At 37.5% G+C, this 16,561-nt stretch overlaps 1 protein-coding gene across 1 annotated transcript; it reads left to right on the top strand.

The window, feature by feature from the left end:
• Window positions 1-12,508: 12,508 nt before the first annotated feature.
• LOC132293418 (uncharacterized) lies at window positions 12,509-15,544 on the top strand. The gene is made up of 4 exons (XM_059790896.1): window positions 12,509-12,850; window positions 13,093-13,204; window positions 14,855-14,926; window positions 15,130-15,544. The coding sequence occupies exons 1-4, from the start codon at window positions 12,726-12,728 to the stop codon at window positions 15,208-15,210; spliced, it is 390 nt and encodes a 129-aa protein (XP_059646879.1). The 5' UTR covers window positions 12,509-12,725; the 3' UTR covers window positions 15,211-15,544.
• The last annotated feature ends 1,017 nt before the right edge of the window (window positions 15,545-16,561 follow it).

Genomic DNA, 16,561 nt, shown 5'->3' with positions numbered 1-16,561 from the left:
TTTGCCACTTACTTGGCTAAGTGCTTGTCGCTTGTGATACCCCTCAATTCTAGAGCCATGGGTGATCAAGTCCGAGCACAGATCCGAGGGATACCAGCTATCAATATGTAAACAAGCAGGAATAAAACTGAATTAAGAATAAAATAATAATGCGCTGAAAAAAATCTAAAGTAAAAATACTCAAACTTTAAATAATAAATTAATATTATTTAAATCCTTTAAATCTGTACAACTCGGGAATCCATCCAGTGGACCCCTAATAATTCCAACTGATAAATAAATTTACAAAATAAGTATCCAAAACTAAAATAAGAAAAGAAATCCTATGTAGTCGGAAGAGTGAGTGATAGTCTCTGCTCAGCACGAACAAGTCTACGACTGGAACTGTTGAACACCTGAAAAATAGAAGTGGGTCTGGCCCATGAACAAGTTCTATCCTATTACAATCCAAGCAGAGACTCGATACGCATATACATACTAACCAACTCAACAATAGCTAAATAGTCCGTAAATATATATATATATTCACACTAAAGGACTCTCACTGGACTACAGGCCGGTCTCAACCTGAATAGAGGTAACATGCAAAGTGCACACAAAGTGGGCATGTGTACCTCAGCCTAACATGGTACACCTCTAACCATCATAGCCAGCTATGCATCTCAATGCATATACGCTCCCTAACCGTCGATCCAGAGACTCAAGTTCATATCGAGGTACCATAACAATATATTTAAAATCTATCCAGAATCCATAGTAGTGCCGCTCAACTATATGTTGCCTTGACACTACAAATCCATAGGATTTAACTTTTAGTCAATCCATTTCCTTAATCCCAGAGTAGGTAGGACTTAGCGGTTTTTGAGCTAATCCCCCTTGTATGCCACCGTCCCATACCGGTGCATACATTCCATCCATCCAGTAGTTGATAATACAGACCATGTATGTAAATATCAACTGATCCATAAATACAACAATTGAAAATAAAAATATTAAATTTAAACATTCAATTGTTCCGTAAAGAGCATACAAAAGTTATGTAATTTAATATGCTGATTTTAAACTATGCAACCATAATTCAGCAATTGGCAATACAACAGTATATGTAATTTTCAATTTATCCCAGAATCCATATAATTGAGAGAACATGAATAAATGTTTACCTCAATTAATTCCATAGCAAGCATAATAAACAATAGCAAATTATCATGCTCATATCACCAGTCCAACAATTGATGCGATAAATGCTGAAATTTAAACATTAATTACTCCTGAACAAGCATAGTAAAAATACATAGATTTTAACAATGCTTATTTTATACCAATAATACATGATTAGAATTTGATAATCATTTACAGAAAATTTCTATAACAAGTTAAGCAACTTAAACCACTTGCATTCCCTAACAGTTTACAACTTTGTTCAGAATTGTTTACCGTTCACCCTATAACCCTAAGTGGTTTATTAACCATTCCCACACCCTCTGGAGCTTTAATACAACCTTAAAACTCGTTTAGGTTCCCATGTACAGCCCCTGATTACTCCAGAAAGGCCAAAAATCAAACACAGAAGCAACAATTCGTCAAAACTCATCAAAAAGAGGGTGGAGCCGCCTCCCCCACATGGGGAGCCGCCTCTACCATGTGTTGAGCCGGCTCCACCCCATGTGGAGCCGCCTCCACCTCTCTTGGAGCCGGCTCCACCCTTGTGGGGAGTCACCTCCACCTCCAGTTTGCCCAGTTCTCTCTTCTTCCTTCACCGGTTTGACCTCTGGCGATTTACATCACTTCTGTCCTCCATCGTCCAGGTTCCTAGGTGTCTGAACCAGACTCCAAGGTGTTCCAGAAACCCTTAACCTCTTTGTCTAATGTTCAACAATTATTTAAACCCGAATTATACATTAAGGATTCAAAACAACCAATTTAAGTTTGTAAGCGTTTATTGTTTGAACAATTCAGACACTGTAATACAGACTACTCCTTGTGTTTTCCAACAGGTTCCAGACTAATTAAATTCTTAGTACATCCATTGACATGAATTTAAATAGAAGTTATGCACAGAAGAAATTAAAACCAACTATACACAACTCATAACCACGTCCAGTTTAAACATCTCAAACATGCATCCCAGTTTAAGTTTAATTCTTATTTATACCTGGAGTTGAATTAGATATGCTAAGAACACGAGCCTAAGGAATAGAGTTAGGATTAGAACTTACCTTTGAGGTTTCGGTTCAAAACCTCAGCGCCGTCTTCCTAAAGTTTCCGACGATTCCTACTGTTCCCGACTCCTCTGTTGCCCCTGGTTCCAACCACAAACAATGCTCCTTCCTTCTCACCCAGGTCCGACCTTAAACTATTTCCGAAACCCTAACCAATTTTACTCTGTTTCTCTCCGTCTCTCTCTGTATACGTAAACGTCTCTCTGTATATGTGAACAGGGTTTTCAACCCTAGACAGACGTATACTATTCTTTATATAGGCTTCAACTTAAAAACCTAATTCCAGTTATACTTGGGGATTGAAAATAAAATAAAACACAAGTCGGCTAACCAGTGAAACTTATTAAAACCCTAAAATTATAATACACATTAAATAATGTCTAAAAATATAATTCACTTATTTAACTACCAACAATTAAACTAATCCACGTAAGCACACATTAATAAAACAAAATAATTAAATTTAAACCATTTAAAAAATAAGACAATTAACCCAATTAAATAAAACAAATAATACACTTAACTTAATTAAGTAATCACAAATAAACCAATTAAGCAAATAGCCAAAAACCACATAAAATGCAAAAATTACAATATAACCATAAAGAAACTACCGAGACTATCCTTTTAAAAATTAGGGGTATTACAGCGCTCGGCTAGAATGCCACTTGCCACTCTCTTTTTTAAAAAAAATATTCTTTGCTCAATTCAATTTTTGAAACCAACTGAATTTCTTTTATATATCCTTGCAAAGTCTATACATTTGTAAGAGCGTAACTCTGAATGGATATTGCTTAAAATGTAATTCAATCTTTTACTAGTAGTACCTTTTCAGGGACGTGGCATTCCATGGTTTGTTGATAAATCTTCCAGCTATAGTCTCGAGAACGTATACCATTTTTCCTATGGCTTCTGCTACTCTGTATGGGCCTTCCCATGGTAACATCATATTTTTGACAATCCCCACCTTCTTCTTCAGAACCAGGTCGCCAGGTGCAAAGTCTCTATGCTTCACTCTTTTGTTATGGCTATGCACGAGTGTCTGCTGATAAGATACGAGCCTTATTGCAGCTGCATCTCTTTTCTCTTCCAGCAAATCGAGGTTAAATCTCAACATGTTATCGTTCTACTCTTGATTCCATGCCAAACTTCGAACAATTGGAACTAAGTGCCCAACCGGTATTACTATCTTAGTGCCGTACGCCATAGCGAATGGGCTTTCCCCAGTCGGTCTTCTAAGGGTTGTTCTACAAGCCCACAAAACGTTCAGAAATTCGTCTAACCATTTCCCCTTTTCATCTTTAAGCTTCTTCTTGATACAAGCAAAAATTATTCTGTTCGTGATCTCAGCTTGACTGTTGCCTGCAGATGGCTGACCGCTGCTAACTTTTGATTGATTCCATACTCTTCTAGCAATTCCCTCACTTGTTTACTGTCGAGGTTTGTCCCGTTATCCATAACAATCGATCTTGGCATGCCAAATAGACAAATGATATTACTCCAAATGAAGCGTCTTACTTGAGTTTGGGTCACACTATGATACGATTCTGCCTCCACCCATTTGGTAAAATAATCTGTTGCAAGCAGAACGTATTTGTTCTGTGATCTCACGGTCGGTAGAGGGCCAACCACATTCATCCCCCATTACGTGAAAGGCCATGGTTTGGCTATTACGTGCAAGTCTTTAGGTGGTTGGTGGATCAATGGTCCGAACCTTTGGCACTTTTCGCATCTTCTAGAGAATTCTTCTGTATCTCGCGACATGTTCGGCCAAAAATATCCTTGTGTCATCACTTTGTGCGCTAGAGATCTTCCTCCTGAATGATTGCCATACACACCCTCGTGGATGGTTCGCAAGATCTGTCTAGCTTCTGTGGGGATAACGCATTTCAAGTACGAACCCGAGAAAGACCTTCTGTATAACTGGTTATGCACAATGGCATATTTCGCAGCATTTAATCTGATTTTTCTTGCCTTATCTTTTCGTTTGGGCAAGACACCATCTCGTATGAAGGTTATGATTGGATCGATCTAACTTGGCTCATATGGTATGACGTTCACTTGCCAAGGCCCTGTAATACCACTAATTTTAAAAGGATAGTCCTGGTATTTAATTAATTATTTTATTTATTTATTTATTTATTAAATTTGATTATTTGTTTATTTATTTATTTTGCCTGTGTATTTGAATTGTTTTATTAAATTTGATTATTTGTTTATTTATTTATTTTGTCTGGTTATTGGAATTGTTTTAGTTAATTGTATTTTTATTCTTTTGTAATTGAATTAATTGTCGTATTTTGTTTATATGCTGACATGGACGTAATTATTTTATTTATTTAAATGTGTTAAACGGATTAAATTAGGGTTTTATTTTTATGTTATACGTTGTAGTCGACTTATAGTTGGTGTAGGATTAGAATTAGGTTTTGTGTTGAGTGAAGCCTATAAATACAATATTATACGTCGGTATAGGGTTACAAACAAAACCTTATTCACGTAGTGGAAGGCAGAGAGAAACAGAGAGAAGGACTTGAGAGAAACAGAGAGTGAAGTTGAGAGATATACAGAAGGGTTCAAGGAGGACGGGACGTAGTGCTTCTGGGTTGAACCAAGAGCAACAAAAGAGTGGAACGACAGTCTAGAAGGTGGTCGAAAAATTCAGAGACTGAAACTCAAGGCAAGTCTCTGTTATACTCTTTCCCTTTAACCTGTGTTCTGTGTATGCCTAGGTAGACTCCAGGGGATTAAACTAATGCTAAAATATATCTTGTATGCATGTTTAAACGGTATGTAATTTCATTGAATTAATTTGGTTTGGGTTTTGCTTAAAATTTCTAACTGAAATCTTACTATCGTTGCTTATAACTGGTGTTTAATTTCTTGTCATGGTTGGATTATACTACTTCATGATTAGTCGGGACCTGAGATTGAACCTTAGAACATGTATTAAAACAACAACAGAGGCCATGGGAATTGCTGGAGGTGAAGAAGACAGAGGAAAACGGACGACGGCTCTTAAGGGTGAGAGAGCAGGCTCCAAAAAGGGAGGGAACCTGCTCCCACATGAAGAGAGCCGGCTCCCAACACTTTAGAGCCGGATCTTAAGGGTGGGGAGCCGGCTCTCATTGTAATAGAGCAGGCTCTCAATTGTTTGGAGCCTGCTCTTGCCTAGAAAACGCATATTGTTGGTTTTAGGGGGGCTGTTTGGTCTGCACGGGGTTTTTGCACTTTGTTTAAACTATTTTAAATGGAGTTTGGGACTGTAATAGACCTGTAATATTATGAGAAAACATTAATTTATAATTGGACTAAGGAATGGAGCAAGGTGAATTTAAGGAAAAACTGTAGGTTGCACACTGTTTCGGTTTTAAAAATTACTTACTGGAACTTGGAGCATCTGTTATATATATAATTTAATACTGTGTAATTATATCTGAACAGAGTTATAAGTATAGTAAATCCTTAAAATCATCTATGTTTGGTCTGAAATAAATTGATATATATATTCTGTTAATTGTATCAATTTACGGTTTATTTGGAGGATTTAAATGTTATGACTCATTTTAGCAATTTAAATAGTTGGAATGTGATTTCTAGGTTCTGTAATGAATGCTTGATGCCATGATATATGTATTGAACTGTATTTATGCATATCCTGGCTAATGGTTGATAAATAACAATTATTGTCTTAACAATTATGTTGTTTGGAGAATTGTATGCACCGGTATGGGATGGTGGCATACTAGGGATGGATTAGTTAAAACACTAAATCCCACCTATTTTGGAATAAGTTGGATTAACTATAAAAAGTTAAGTCTTACTTACTTGGATGTTTATCAGGGACGGCGGCATATCAGGGACGGCTTGGTTCAAAACACTGAGACCTACCTATATTGGGGATGGATTAGTTCAAACACTAAATCCTACCTATTCTGAAATAAGATGGATTAACTATAAAAGTTAAGTCCTACTTATAACTATGTGTCAGGTCAACAAACCTTTTGAATGACACACCGTGAAAGGATTTTATATATTTACGTTATAGTGCCATGGTATGAGATTGAGTCTCAGGACCATGGTTAGGGTGCGTATATCGCCTAGGATGGATAGCTGGACATAGGTGTTGTTCCCTGGTAGGTTTAGGTACACATGACCACATTATGTGTGATTTGCATGGTATTTTTACTCAGGTTGAGACAGACCTATTGGAATAGTGAGCATTCTATAGTGTGTACTTATACATATATGGACTACTCTAGATATTGTTGGGCTATCTAGGATGTATCTGCATATCGAATTTCTGTATGGATCGCAGTAGGATAGGACTTGCATGTGGGCCTGACCCACTCTTTTATTTTTTAGGTGTTCGTCAGTTTCAGGGTTAGAGCTTGGACGTGCAGAACAGATACAGACACTCGTTCCTCCGATTATATAGGATTACTTTCTATATTTAGCTTTAGACTTGTTTCAATTCTTCTCTTTATGGTTTGGGTTTTTTATTAAGGGTCCACTGGATGGATTCCCGAGTTGTAAATAAATGGAGATTTTGGATTATTGGTTTACAATAATAACTTTTGAAGATTTGATAATTAGAATTCTTTTCAGCTTTAGTATTTATTTTTAATTCAGTTTTGTATTCCGTGTTCATTTTATATATTAATTGTTTGGTATCTCTCAGATCTGTACTCAGACATGATCACCCGTGACTCTAGAATCGAGGGGTATCACAGGCCTTGAGCCAGATGGTTCCTCAAAGATAGATGGTTGACACAATACATCAACTGGAATCACACTGGCCAGTGTTTCTCCAGAACTTGACGTACTGTAGGCTAATCGGTCGGCATCCTCGTTATGTTATCTCGGTAATTGGATGAACTCGATTTGATTAAAGCTACTTCTTTCATGCATAATGGCAGACCAATATACCTCCATTGTTTCATCTTTAGTTCCGTATTCCCCGTTACTTACCGAATGACCAGCTGCGAATCACTAAAAGCAACTAGACTTTTGACCCCTAGCTCTCTGGCCAACTTAAGTTCGGCCAACAATGCTTCATATTCCGCTTCATTATTGGTTGCTCTAAACTTCAACCTGATCGCTTGACTCAGTATGGTGCCTTCTGGCGTCTGTAATTTGATCCCAATTCCTATCCCCATTTGGTTTGAAGAGCCATCAACAAAAAGTTTCCATGAAGAATTTCCAGGATTTTTCTCTGGGTCTCCTATGTTACACTTTAGCAGGAAATCAGCCACTGTTTGTCCTTTGATGGCCATTCTGGGCTCGTACGTTATATCAAATGAGCTCAACTCTATGGCCCACTTTGTCATTCTTCCTGATAGATTTGGTTTATGCGGATCATCCTTATAGGAAAAGTGGTCAGAACGATGATATAATGGGATTTAAAATAATACCTGAGTTTTCTTTTTTGTATTTACTAATGACAAGATCACTAGTTCGGCCTTTGAGTATCTTCTTTCTGGCTCGGCCATTGTTTTGTTAACGTAGAACACTGGGAACTGCTGATTTTCTTCACAGCGCACCAGAATGGCACTTGTTGCAATACTAGACACACCAAGGTATATAAAAAGCTTTTCACCTGGTTCGGGGGCAGACAGGACTGGAAGGTTCCACATATATTCCTTCAAGCTGGTCAATGCATGTCGTTGCTCATCCACCTAGGCCTGCCTTCCATGGCCTCTTATTGTATTGAAAAACGGTTTGCAACGATCTGACAGCTTAGAAATGAATCGACTCAGTGCGGCTATTCGATCGGTGAATGCTTGCACCTCTCTAACCGTTTTTGGTTTAACATTTTTGATCAGTTCTTCTGCTTAGGCTGGGCTAACTTCAATTCTTCTGTTATTGACCATGTGTCCCAGGAACTGCCCAGAACCCACACCGAATGAGCACTTTATTGGATTAAACTTCATACCATACCTCCTCAGCACCCCGAACACATCTTGCAAATGTTCCAAGTGACTGTCTTTTTTCTTACTCTTGACCACCATGTCATCAATATAAGCCTTTACAGTTTTCCCTATTTGATTTTTGAAAATCTTGTTGACCAGCCTTTGATAAGTAGCTTCAGCGTTCTTTAGTTCGAACAACATAACTTTGTAGCAATAAATTCCTCGTTCAGTGACAAAAGAAGTTTTCTTTTCATCGTTTGGGTCCAGAGGGATTTGGTTGTAACACGAGTAAACATCCAGGAAGGTCAATCGTTCGTACCCAGTGGTGGCATCCACCATTTGATCAATCTTTGGCAGCGGGAAACTATCATTCGGGCATGCTTTGTTCAAATTGGTGAAGTCAATATAGACTCTCCATTTCCCATTCTTCTTCTGCACAACGACTACATTTGAGAGCCAAACCGGAAACTGAATTTCTCTGATGAATCCGACATCTAGCAATGGGCCAATCTCATCAGCTATGATTTGATTGCGTTTTGGGGTGAACCTTCTCTGCTTCTGCCTTACAGGCTTGGCGTTCGGGTCAACATTGAGGGAATGACAAGACACGGAGGGACTGATCCCTGGCATATCTGAATGGCTCCAAGTAAACACATTTGCGTTCTGAGATAGGAAATCAATTAACTGTTGTTTCTCCCTCTCTACAAACCCTAACCCCACCCTTGTTGTTATGTCTGGCATATGAGGATCTATCTATACATTAATGAGGGGCTCTTCGGTAAGAACCAAAGGTTCATCCTCCACTTCAATCGCTTTGGGGGGAGGTCCTTGTGATTGCTATTTGGGATTGTCAGATCGGGCTGGAGCTTTTCCTTTACCAGTAGCTTTCATTGTCACGGAGTAGAATTTTTTGGCTGTGACTTGATCCCCATGGATGTCAATTACATTGCTCCCATCAGGACTTAAACGTCTTATCATCTGGTGCAGAGTTGATGGGACACCCTGGACCTTGTGAATCCATCATTTTTCTATCAAAAGATTATAAGACGGATGGATTTCAACGACCACAAAGCTCTCTATCAGAACTCTTTCAGCAACTTGTACTGGCAACTTTACTATACTAATGGGCTCTACCCGTTTCCCATTGAACCCCAGCAGTGGATTTCCAGTGGGTTTGAGTTTTTCTGGCATGGCATAACATTGGCACTGCTCCATGGATCAATCAGAACTCTGCGCACCAAGCACTCTGCCACTGTCAAACTGACGACCAGATGATCCACATGAGGGATCTGCACATGCAGCAGATCCGTTCTGGTGAACTTTATCTAAACTGATGTGCTCTGCTGGTACAGAGCGGTCACGTTGCCTATCCTTCTCTTCATCTGTGCCTGCTGGAGGCGCATTCGAAGTAGTTCTTTTAACTCCTCAGTCAGCTCAGGTCGGCCAGGAATTGCATTTATTATCCGAACAAGCTGAGCGTTCTGGTAAGTTAACTTTTGATTTCTCTTCACTTGCTCTGCCGGTCGGTTCTACTCCACCGTCGGCCCTTGAACATATCCTGCAAACTCTCCCCTTGCTATCAGCATCTCCACTTGCCTTCTTGAGTTCCTGCATTCGTTAGTCTGATGACCAAAATCATTATGAAAAGCACAATGTTTAGTCTAATATTTCTGTTCAAGAGGTTGTCTAATTGGTAAAGGAGAGCGAAACTTATCTTTATTCTCCTGATATAACCTTGCCAGAGTGACTTTAAGTGGAGTAACCAACTCCTCTTCTCTAGGCCTTTTCTCTGCTTTCTAGAAGGTCTACCGCTGTGGTGGAGCTTGTTTTTACCGGATTTTGGTTTTAGACTTCTTCTCCATAGAGATAATTAACGTATTCCTTGCATTAGCTGTTTCTTTTTCTTCCAAACGCACGAAACCATCAGCTCTTTCGTTCAGCTCGTCCATGGTCTTCGGCGTATTTACCACCAAACTTGTGTGGAACGGTGTCCCTCGATTTATTGCTAGTTTGAATGCTTGAACCGCCGTGGATGGATGACATTTTATTACCATGCTTTTGACGAGGTTAAACCGGTGAGGAAAGCTTGGAGACACTCCTCTTCGTGTTGCTTCATTGTGAACAGACTTGAGACATCTTTGGTCGGGCGCTTGTTCCAATAATACTAGCTTATGAATTTGTCACACGGGTCTTGGAAGCTAGCGACTGAGCCTTTCGCCAAATTCTTGAACCAATTGAGCACTGGTTCGGTCAGGTTTGTAGGAAAACACTTGCATATCAAATGATCATTCTCCGTGTTCAGAGCCATTTTCAATTGGATATGGTAAACGTGATCAATCAGATCGGTCATTCTGTCGAACAGAACGAAAACTGGCATGGAAAACTTTCTCGGATTTGGAGCGTTCAGGATCTCATTAGTAAACGGTGAAGCAACCGTTCGTGCTGACGAACGGAGGGCCTTATTCTCCCTTGTAAACCTTGGGAGAATCCTCTGATCTGCAGATCTGCAATCCGAACCTCTGTAGTCGTACGTAGCCATTGAAAGCCTAGGGTGGATCGAGTGATCTTTCCTCCATGAGCTCTCTCTGCCACGGTGACGTAGCCTTGTGGTGACCAAACTCCATGGCTTCTTCTTACCTCAGCCCTTCTTGATATGGATCGAATGCTATGGCTCCCTCTCGCCTGATCCGTTCACGATACGGATCCAAATGAATAGATCCTTCTCGATCCTCCGCGTGACGAGCATTTGGCGATAAATCGCCTGGCCTGATCTCTTCGCAGTGAAAATCCACGTGATTGTTCCCTTCCTGCTCGCCTTGGTGATCAACATTGGGTTGCAAGCTCTATCTCTTATTGGAGTTGGTCGTGGAATCGCCAGAGCCTCCCGACGCTCAATTCCAGCTCGCAATTCCGCATTCTCTTTTCTCAGGGCTTCGATCATGCTCATCAACTCATCAAGCTTTGTCTGCTGGCCATTCTCCTGTGGATTAGAACTCTCGCCTCCTATTATCGTTCTTGATCGGAGCAGAGTCATCAACCGTGAATTCATGATCGGATCTGACCTCTGCTAATGCCAATGCACTAGATCTGACCTCAAACTAGCTGAATTCCAATCTCTTTCCATCGAATCTAATTTACAATCTGCTGATTCTATTCTTGCCGTGAACTCATCAAATCTAATCTCGGTAAATAGATCGAGATTTTCCAGATCCAATTCCAATTTCTAAAGATCAATTAGAACCAACACTTTGCAAGACAGAATATGATCTCGCTGATCTGAATCCAATTTACAGAGATCAAGCTTCTCCTTCACGAATCAATCTTGATCAAATCAATCTACTTCGAACGCGAATCAAACTTCGACGTTCCCATAGACGGCGCCATTGAAGATGCAAGAAAGATACTCTCTATTTAGAAATAACAATTCTACACCTCAAATTTCAACCCCCTTCCGTCTATTTTCAGTCTATTTATAGACTGTTACAGATCTCCTTGAAGCTTCCTAACTAACTCCTTGCACTGGGCTGCTCTTCTGGGCTCTTATTGGTTATGAACTCAGTTCCTTTTATCTGAAATTGGGCTTTCAACATGATTTCCCGGTTGCTCTTGCCCGACCCGCTCTTAGCAATCTGGATCGTACCCAGCCCAAGTCATTTTTGGTATCCTCAACAATAAATAAATAAATATATATCTATATATTTATGTCCATGTATACGTGTATATATGTCTGTGTATATATATAAATGTATCTTCTCCGGTCTTCCTTTCCCTTCCCTCGACAACTACCAAAATGAAGAAGAATAAAGGCTAAGCCCTTTTTAGTTATTTCACAAAATATATATATTTATATATATATTATAAAATATGTTGCTAAGGGCATTTTAGTTAAATTTTTATAAATATTTTGCACTTGACCGGTAGTAAAATTGCAAAATCTATCCTGGAATCATTAATTTTGTAACATTATTTAAATCTTGTGAGAGTTTGGAAAATATGAATTAATCGATAAATTAAATACTGGCATGTAAATGTTAAGATCGTCTAAAATATATATTGTTTGAAAGTAAAACACATTCAAACATATGATGATTTTATTTCACATTCATATAAAAAGAAAAAAAAAAGGTAGTTGTATCATGTATGCGTCCATTCTCAAATTACTTATTATTATTTAAAAATAAATGAAAATTTCATAAAAAAATAAAAAAGCAAGTGGCACTTAATTAATTTAGCTTTTAAATTTTAATGCATTTAGAATATCGCTGATATGGTATTTCTGACTAATAAAATACGAACACGTTGTGATGATAGGATTCATTGTAATATATTTTTAATTATGTGACAAAATATATATAATTGTTTGTGTGGTGTTTATCTAATTTTAAGAGAGAAACAAAAATAAAAAGAAAGGAAGTTAAAAAACAAAAAAGAAACTGCTGAGGATGAAAGGGAGTGGGCGCTTGATTAATTGAAACCCAGAGGCATGCTTCTGATGCTTCCCCTCTTCTTCGCAGTAGCCTGCGCGGATCGTTTCTAGAGAGAGAGAGAGAGAGAAATTTTATAGAGAGAGAGAGAAAGGGAGAGGAAGGGAATGAGGGGAAGGCAGAGAACAATCTACTTAGGGTTGGCGTTTGTTATGATATTGGGTATTGCCGTCTACTTCAGGCTTTGGGCTATCGATTACAGAATTTCCGTTGATGAGGCCGAATCATTAAGGTATGTCTCTTCACATTTTCCCATCTATTTTCCTCTTCCTTTATTTTCCTCCACTTTCTCTTCTATTTGGCTGCGGATAAAAATAGCAAATAATTATTTAGGTTTTTGATGAAAATTTCATTATTTGCTATTGATTTGAGAAAATGCAAATGAATAAGGATGTTGATTGCTAACATTATCAGTGCATTTCGTAACTTTCAGATTTATGTAATGTAATATTTCCATTCACTTACTTCTTGTAGAAGACAGTTCGATCTTGCTAGTAAGGAAGCAATGGATGAATCTGCATCATGGAGATTGAGATATGATGGGGAAGCGGAAAGGGCTAGCAAATGTGATAAGGAACTGATTCAGGTAATTACTTTCCCTGTTTAGCTCTTCCTTATATCTATATATTATGTATTGTTATTTAAAATATGCAATTTGTATGTTGACATCATCAATGATAAATAGATTATAGAAGTTATCTATATATTTAATATGCATTAGTAATATTAATTGGCTAACTTTTGAGGCATCTAGTAATGCTATTGCTAAGCTTCCTATGCATTTTGTTGTCAATATACCTTTCCCGTGCAAGTTTCCATTTTCACATGCATTATAGCCTTGGTAGCTCGAATATCATAAACAGGGTGCCACTTCCACCCTCTGTTTACCAACTGGTGGATTGAGCTGATCCTTCCCAATCATCAAAATTTAGGAGTGACACTCAATTTTACTCTACATTTTGTAGTCCTAAAAGAATTAACACATAACATCACAAAATTTTATTTAGTTTTTTCATGTGATGCCTTATAATTTGGATCTACTACTTCACGATTGCCATCGCATGTTAGCTTGATTTCCTTGAAGTTGTATGTGAAGAATAGGTCTCTCTAGAAGGAAATATATTTGGAGAATCTGTTTGGGGTTTAGTTGGTTGTGGATATTAGTTATTATTCCACAATCCACATTCTCTTATATTTTTATTTTTACTTTTCATTTATTTATTCATTCATTCTCTTGTTTAAATCAACCACAAATGACAAACTTATTTATTTATTAAATTTTTTATAAGTAACAAACGTATATCTATAATCAAATAACAAACTTGTATAAGTTTGGGTGATGACTTAAAACAATGAGCCCAGAGATGCTCTGTGAAATTCATAATGTATTAAAACTTTTTACAGTGACTCTTTCTATGAAGCCTTTATATGCGTATACTCCTTCCTTATTCACTACAATGAGAGGTGGTGGACTTTTGTAACTAAACCACTGGCACAGAGATCAAATATATATTCTATCTTTTCTTATCTTTTGCTCCTGGTTGATATTTTAATGTTGTTGCAGTTCCATAATTTTCTTCTAATGGGCATCCGTTAAGACTCATCTTGACATCTATGTGACCAGATGATTCTAGTCAAGTGCTTTTGAATATTTGAACTGTTTCTTTCAGAGAAGAATTGGCTATGAGGACTAAGGAGGGTAAATCATGAAAGAATAGAACCCTTAATTTTTCTTATGTGAAAATAGTTATAAGTTAAAATATTCAATTGACATATTAAAGATCTGTTTATCAATATATTTGTTTATATCATGACAACCAATTAATTTTAACCTATATATGCATACACACAGTCATTTGTATTGTTGTTTCCATGTCATATCACCATACTATATATTTTTATATATTTAAGAATCTGTCATTTTTGCGTGTCATTATCCTGTTGCATCTGTATCTCATATCTACGTCTTTGCTCTAATGTTTCCAACACTGGCAGATAAGACAATTTGGATGGTTTCTGAATTAAATCATTAAGAATTTGCCAATATACCTGGTGTTCAGATATTGGAGTGGTTAAGTTGCTGTGTTGGAAGTTGGAATCAAACTTGCTGGCGGTGTTTACATGACAATTTTTATGTTTAAGACTGTCTTCTTCAGTTTTACTCCTTAAAATTGGTAGAGGTGATATATAACATATCTCCCTTATAAGTTTGAATAATCATGTTTCTTCGTGTCAGATTAAGGAGTCTCTAGTGGAGAAAGCTGAGGATGCTGCTAACATTAACAAGAAACTAGAAATGTTGCAAAAGGTATTATATACAACCTGTATATCAGGATTCTTTTTTATTTATTATTATTATTATTGTTATTTTTTATATTTGATATTCAACTCCCTTTATATATCATGGAAGAGATAAAACTTTCAAGAAGGTAAATTTAATCTAGTGATTATTCTATGCACATATTTCAACTCAAATCATGATCTTTTGTTTACAATTTTCTACATTTCCAGGAGAATATGGGTTTGCTTGAACGGGTTGAATACTTAAAACAAGAGCTTGAAGCTGAGAAGTTGAAGTGCAACATGCATTAGATATCGCTGTCATTGGAAGTTTAAAATTGAGCAGATAGAATTTTGTGTTGGGATTTCACCATCGTACCTTTCATGATTTTGATAATATACCATAAACGGACCAATCAGAGGTGGTTGTAAGATGCAAATACTTTTACTGACAGAGTTTGCTTCTTATCAATTTCACCCTGAAAATGGTCTTTTTAGACTGAAATACATGTACTTCACTACAAATCCTCTGTAATTCACTCAAAGCATACTTTCTGATGATCCGTCCTTGGTTATGCTCAAGAATGTAAATTCCTTTTCCTGAAAGAAAAGTATAAAATTCATCTTTTTTTAACTTTTTGTTCAAGCCTGTGTTCTTTTTCTATTTCCCTTTTTCTGGTGGAAGAAATTTCTGTTTATGCCTCTGGTGGATGATATAGTTTCTGGAATGTCTTTTTCCAGATTTAGTCAAAGCTCCTTGCCCAATATGGGAATTATTTCATTCAGTCTAGGACTCAAATATGGTTGTCCAATGGGGGAAAAAAAAACTGCTTGAGAAATTATCTTCAGAAAGTATTAACTTGGCATGTCACTTTATTTTGAATGAACTGTTAAATCACTTGGATCAATACCTAAGATTTTGCTAGGAGGAAAACCTTGCAGTGTTACTGTGACAATCACGGAACTTCTTTCATCCTTCCAGATATTCCATTGCAGGATCAGTTGTGCTGTTCCACATCTTTTAGGCATGAAAAGGAGAACAATGAAGGTGAAGCAAATGGATAAAACTGCCAAGTAAGTTCTCATTCATACATCCTAATACAGATGCCAAGTTTTACATAACATTTTTTTCTCCCTGTTGGAGCCACTATAAAATATGTTACTCGTGCAGCTACTACTACTATCACACTTTCACCTCATATTTGGCTACCAGATTGCAATAACTAGGTGATCATATCTCTGCATTTCTATTGTGGTCTACTTAATGGGAAGTTATCATAAATTAGAAACGTACATATTTTAATTATCAGTGGCTGTTGTACAATCATAATCTGAGTGGTGGTTATTGTTCAGATCATTGAGATGATTTGTGATGGTATGCACCAAGATTTGATCTTCGTTTTTTAGGCTTGCAGGAGCAGGATTCGAAGTGCTGCTTCCTCTTGTGACGACTAGATTTACTTCCTACAGCGGCAGAGGTTGGTCTTCTTCTTCTAGGGCTCTATAATTGAAGATAAACTCAATATAAGTATCACAAAATTGTCATAATTTTTAGATACCACGCATGAATTTCCAACAGTTTCTTTTCTATTTTTTTTTTTAAAATCCTTCAAATATCCAACTTATTTTACGAATCCTATAATCTAGGCTAATGTGATAGGTG

Source organism: Cornus florida, unplaced genomic scaffold, assembly GCF_030987335.1.
Source record: "Cornus florida cultivar Cherokee Brave unplaced genomic scaffold, ASM3098733v1 CherokeeBrave_3.0.0_Hap2_Chr02, whole genome shotgun sequence".
Lineage (NCBI taxonomy): Eukaryota > Viridiplantae > Streptophyta > Magnoliopsida > Cornales > Cornaceae > Cornus > Cornus florida.
The sequence above is the reverse complement of the archived record's forward strand: the minus strand, read 5'-3'. Positions and strand labels throughout refer to the sequence as shown.

Coding starts and splice junctions, on each gene's coding strand:
- LOC132293418 (XM_059790896.1), top strand. CDS start 12,726: ATGAGGGGAAGGCAGAGAACAATCTACTTAGGGTTGGCGTTTGTTATG. Junction 13,205..14,854: donor GTGATAAGGAACTGATTCAG/GTAATTACTTTC, acceptor TCTTCGTGTCAG/ATTAAGGAGTCTCTAGTGGA. Junction 14,927..15,129: donor AACTAGAAATGTTGCAAAAG/GTATTATATACA, acceptor CTACATTTCCAG/GAGAATATGGGTTTGCTTGA.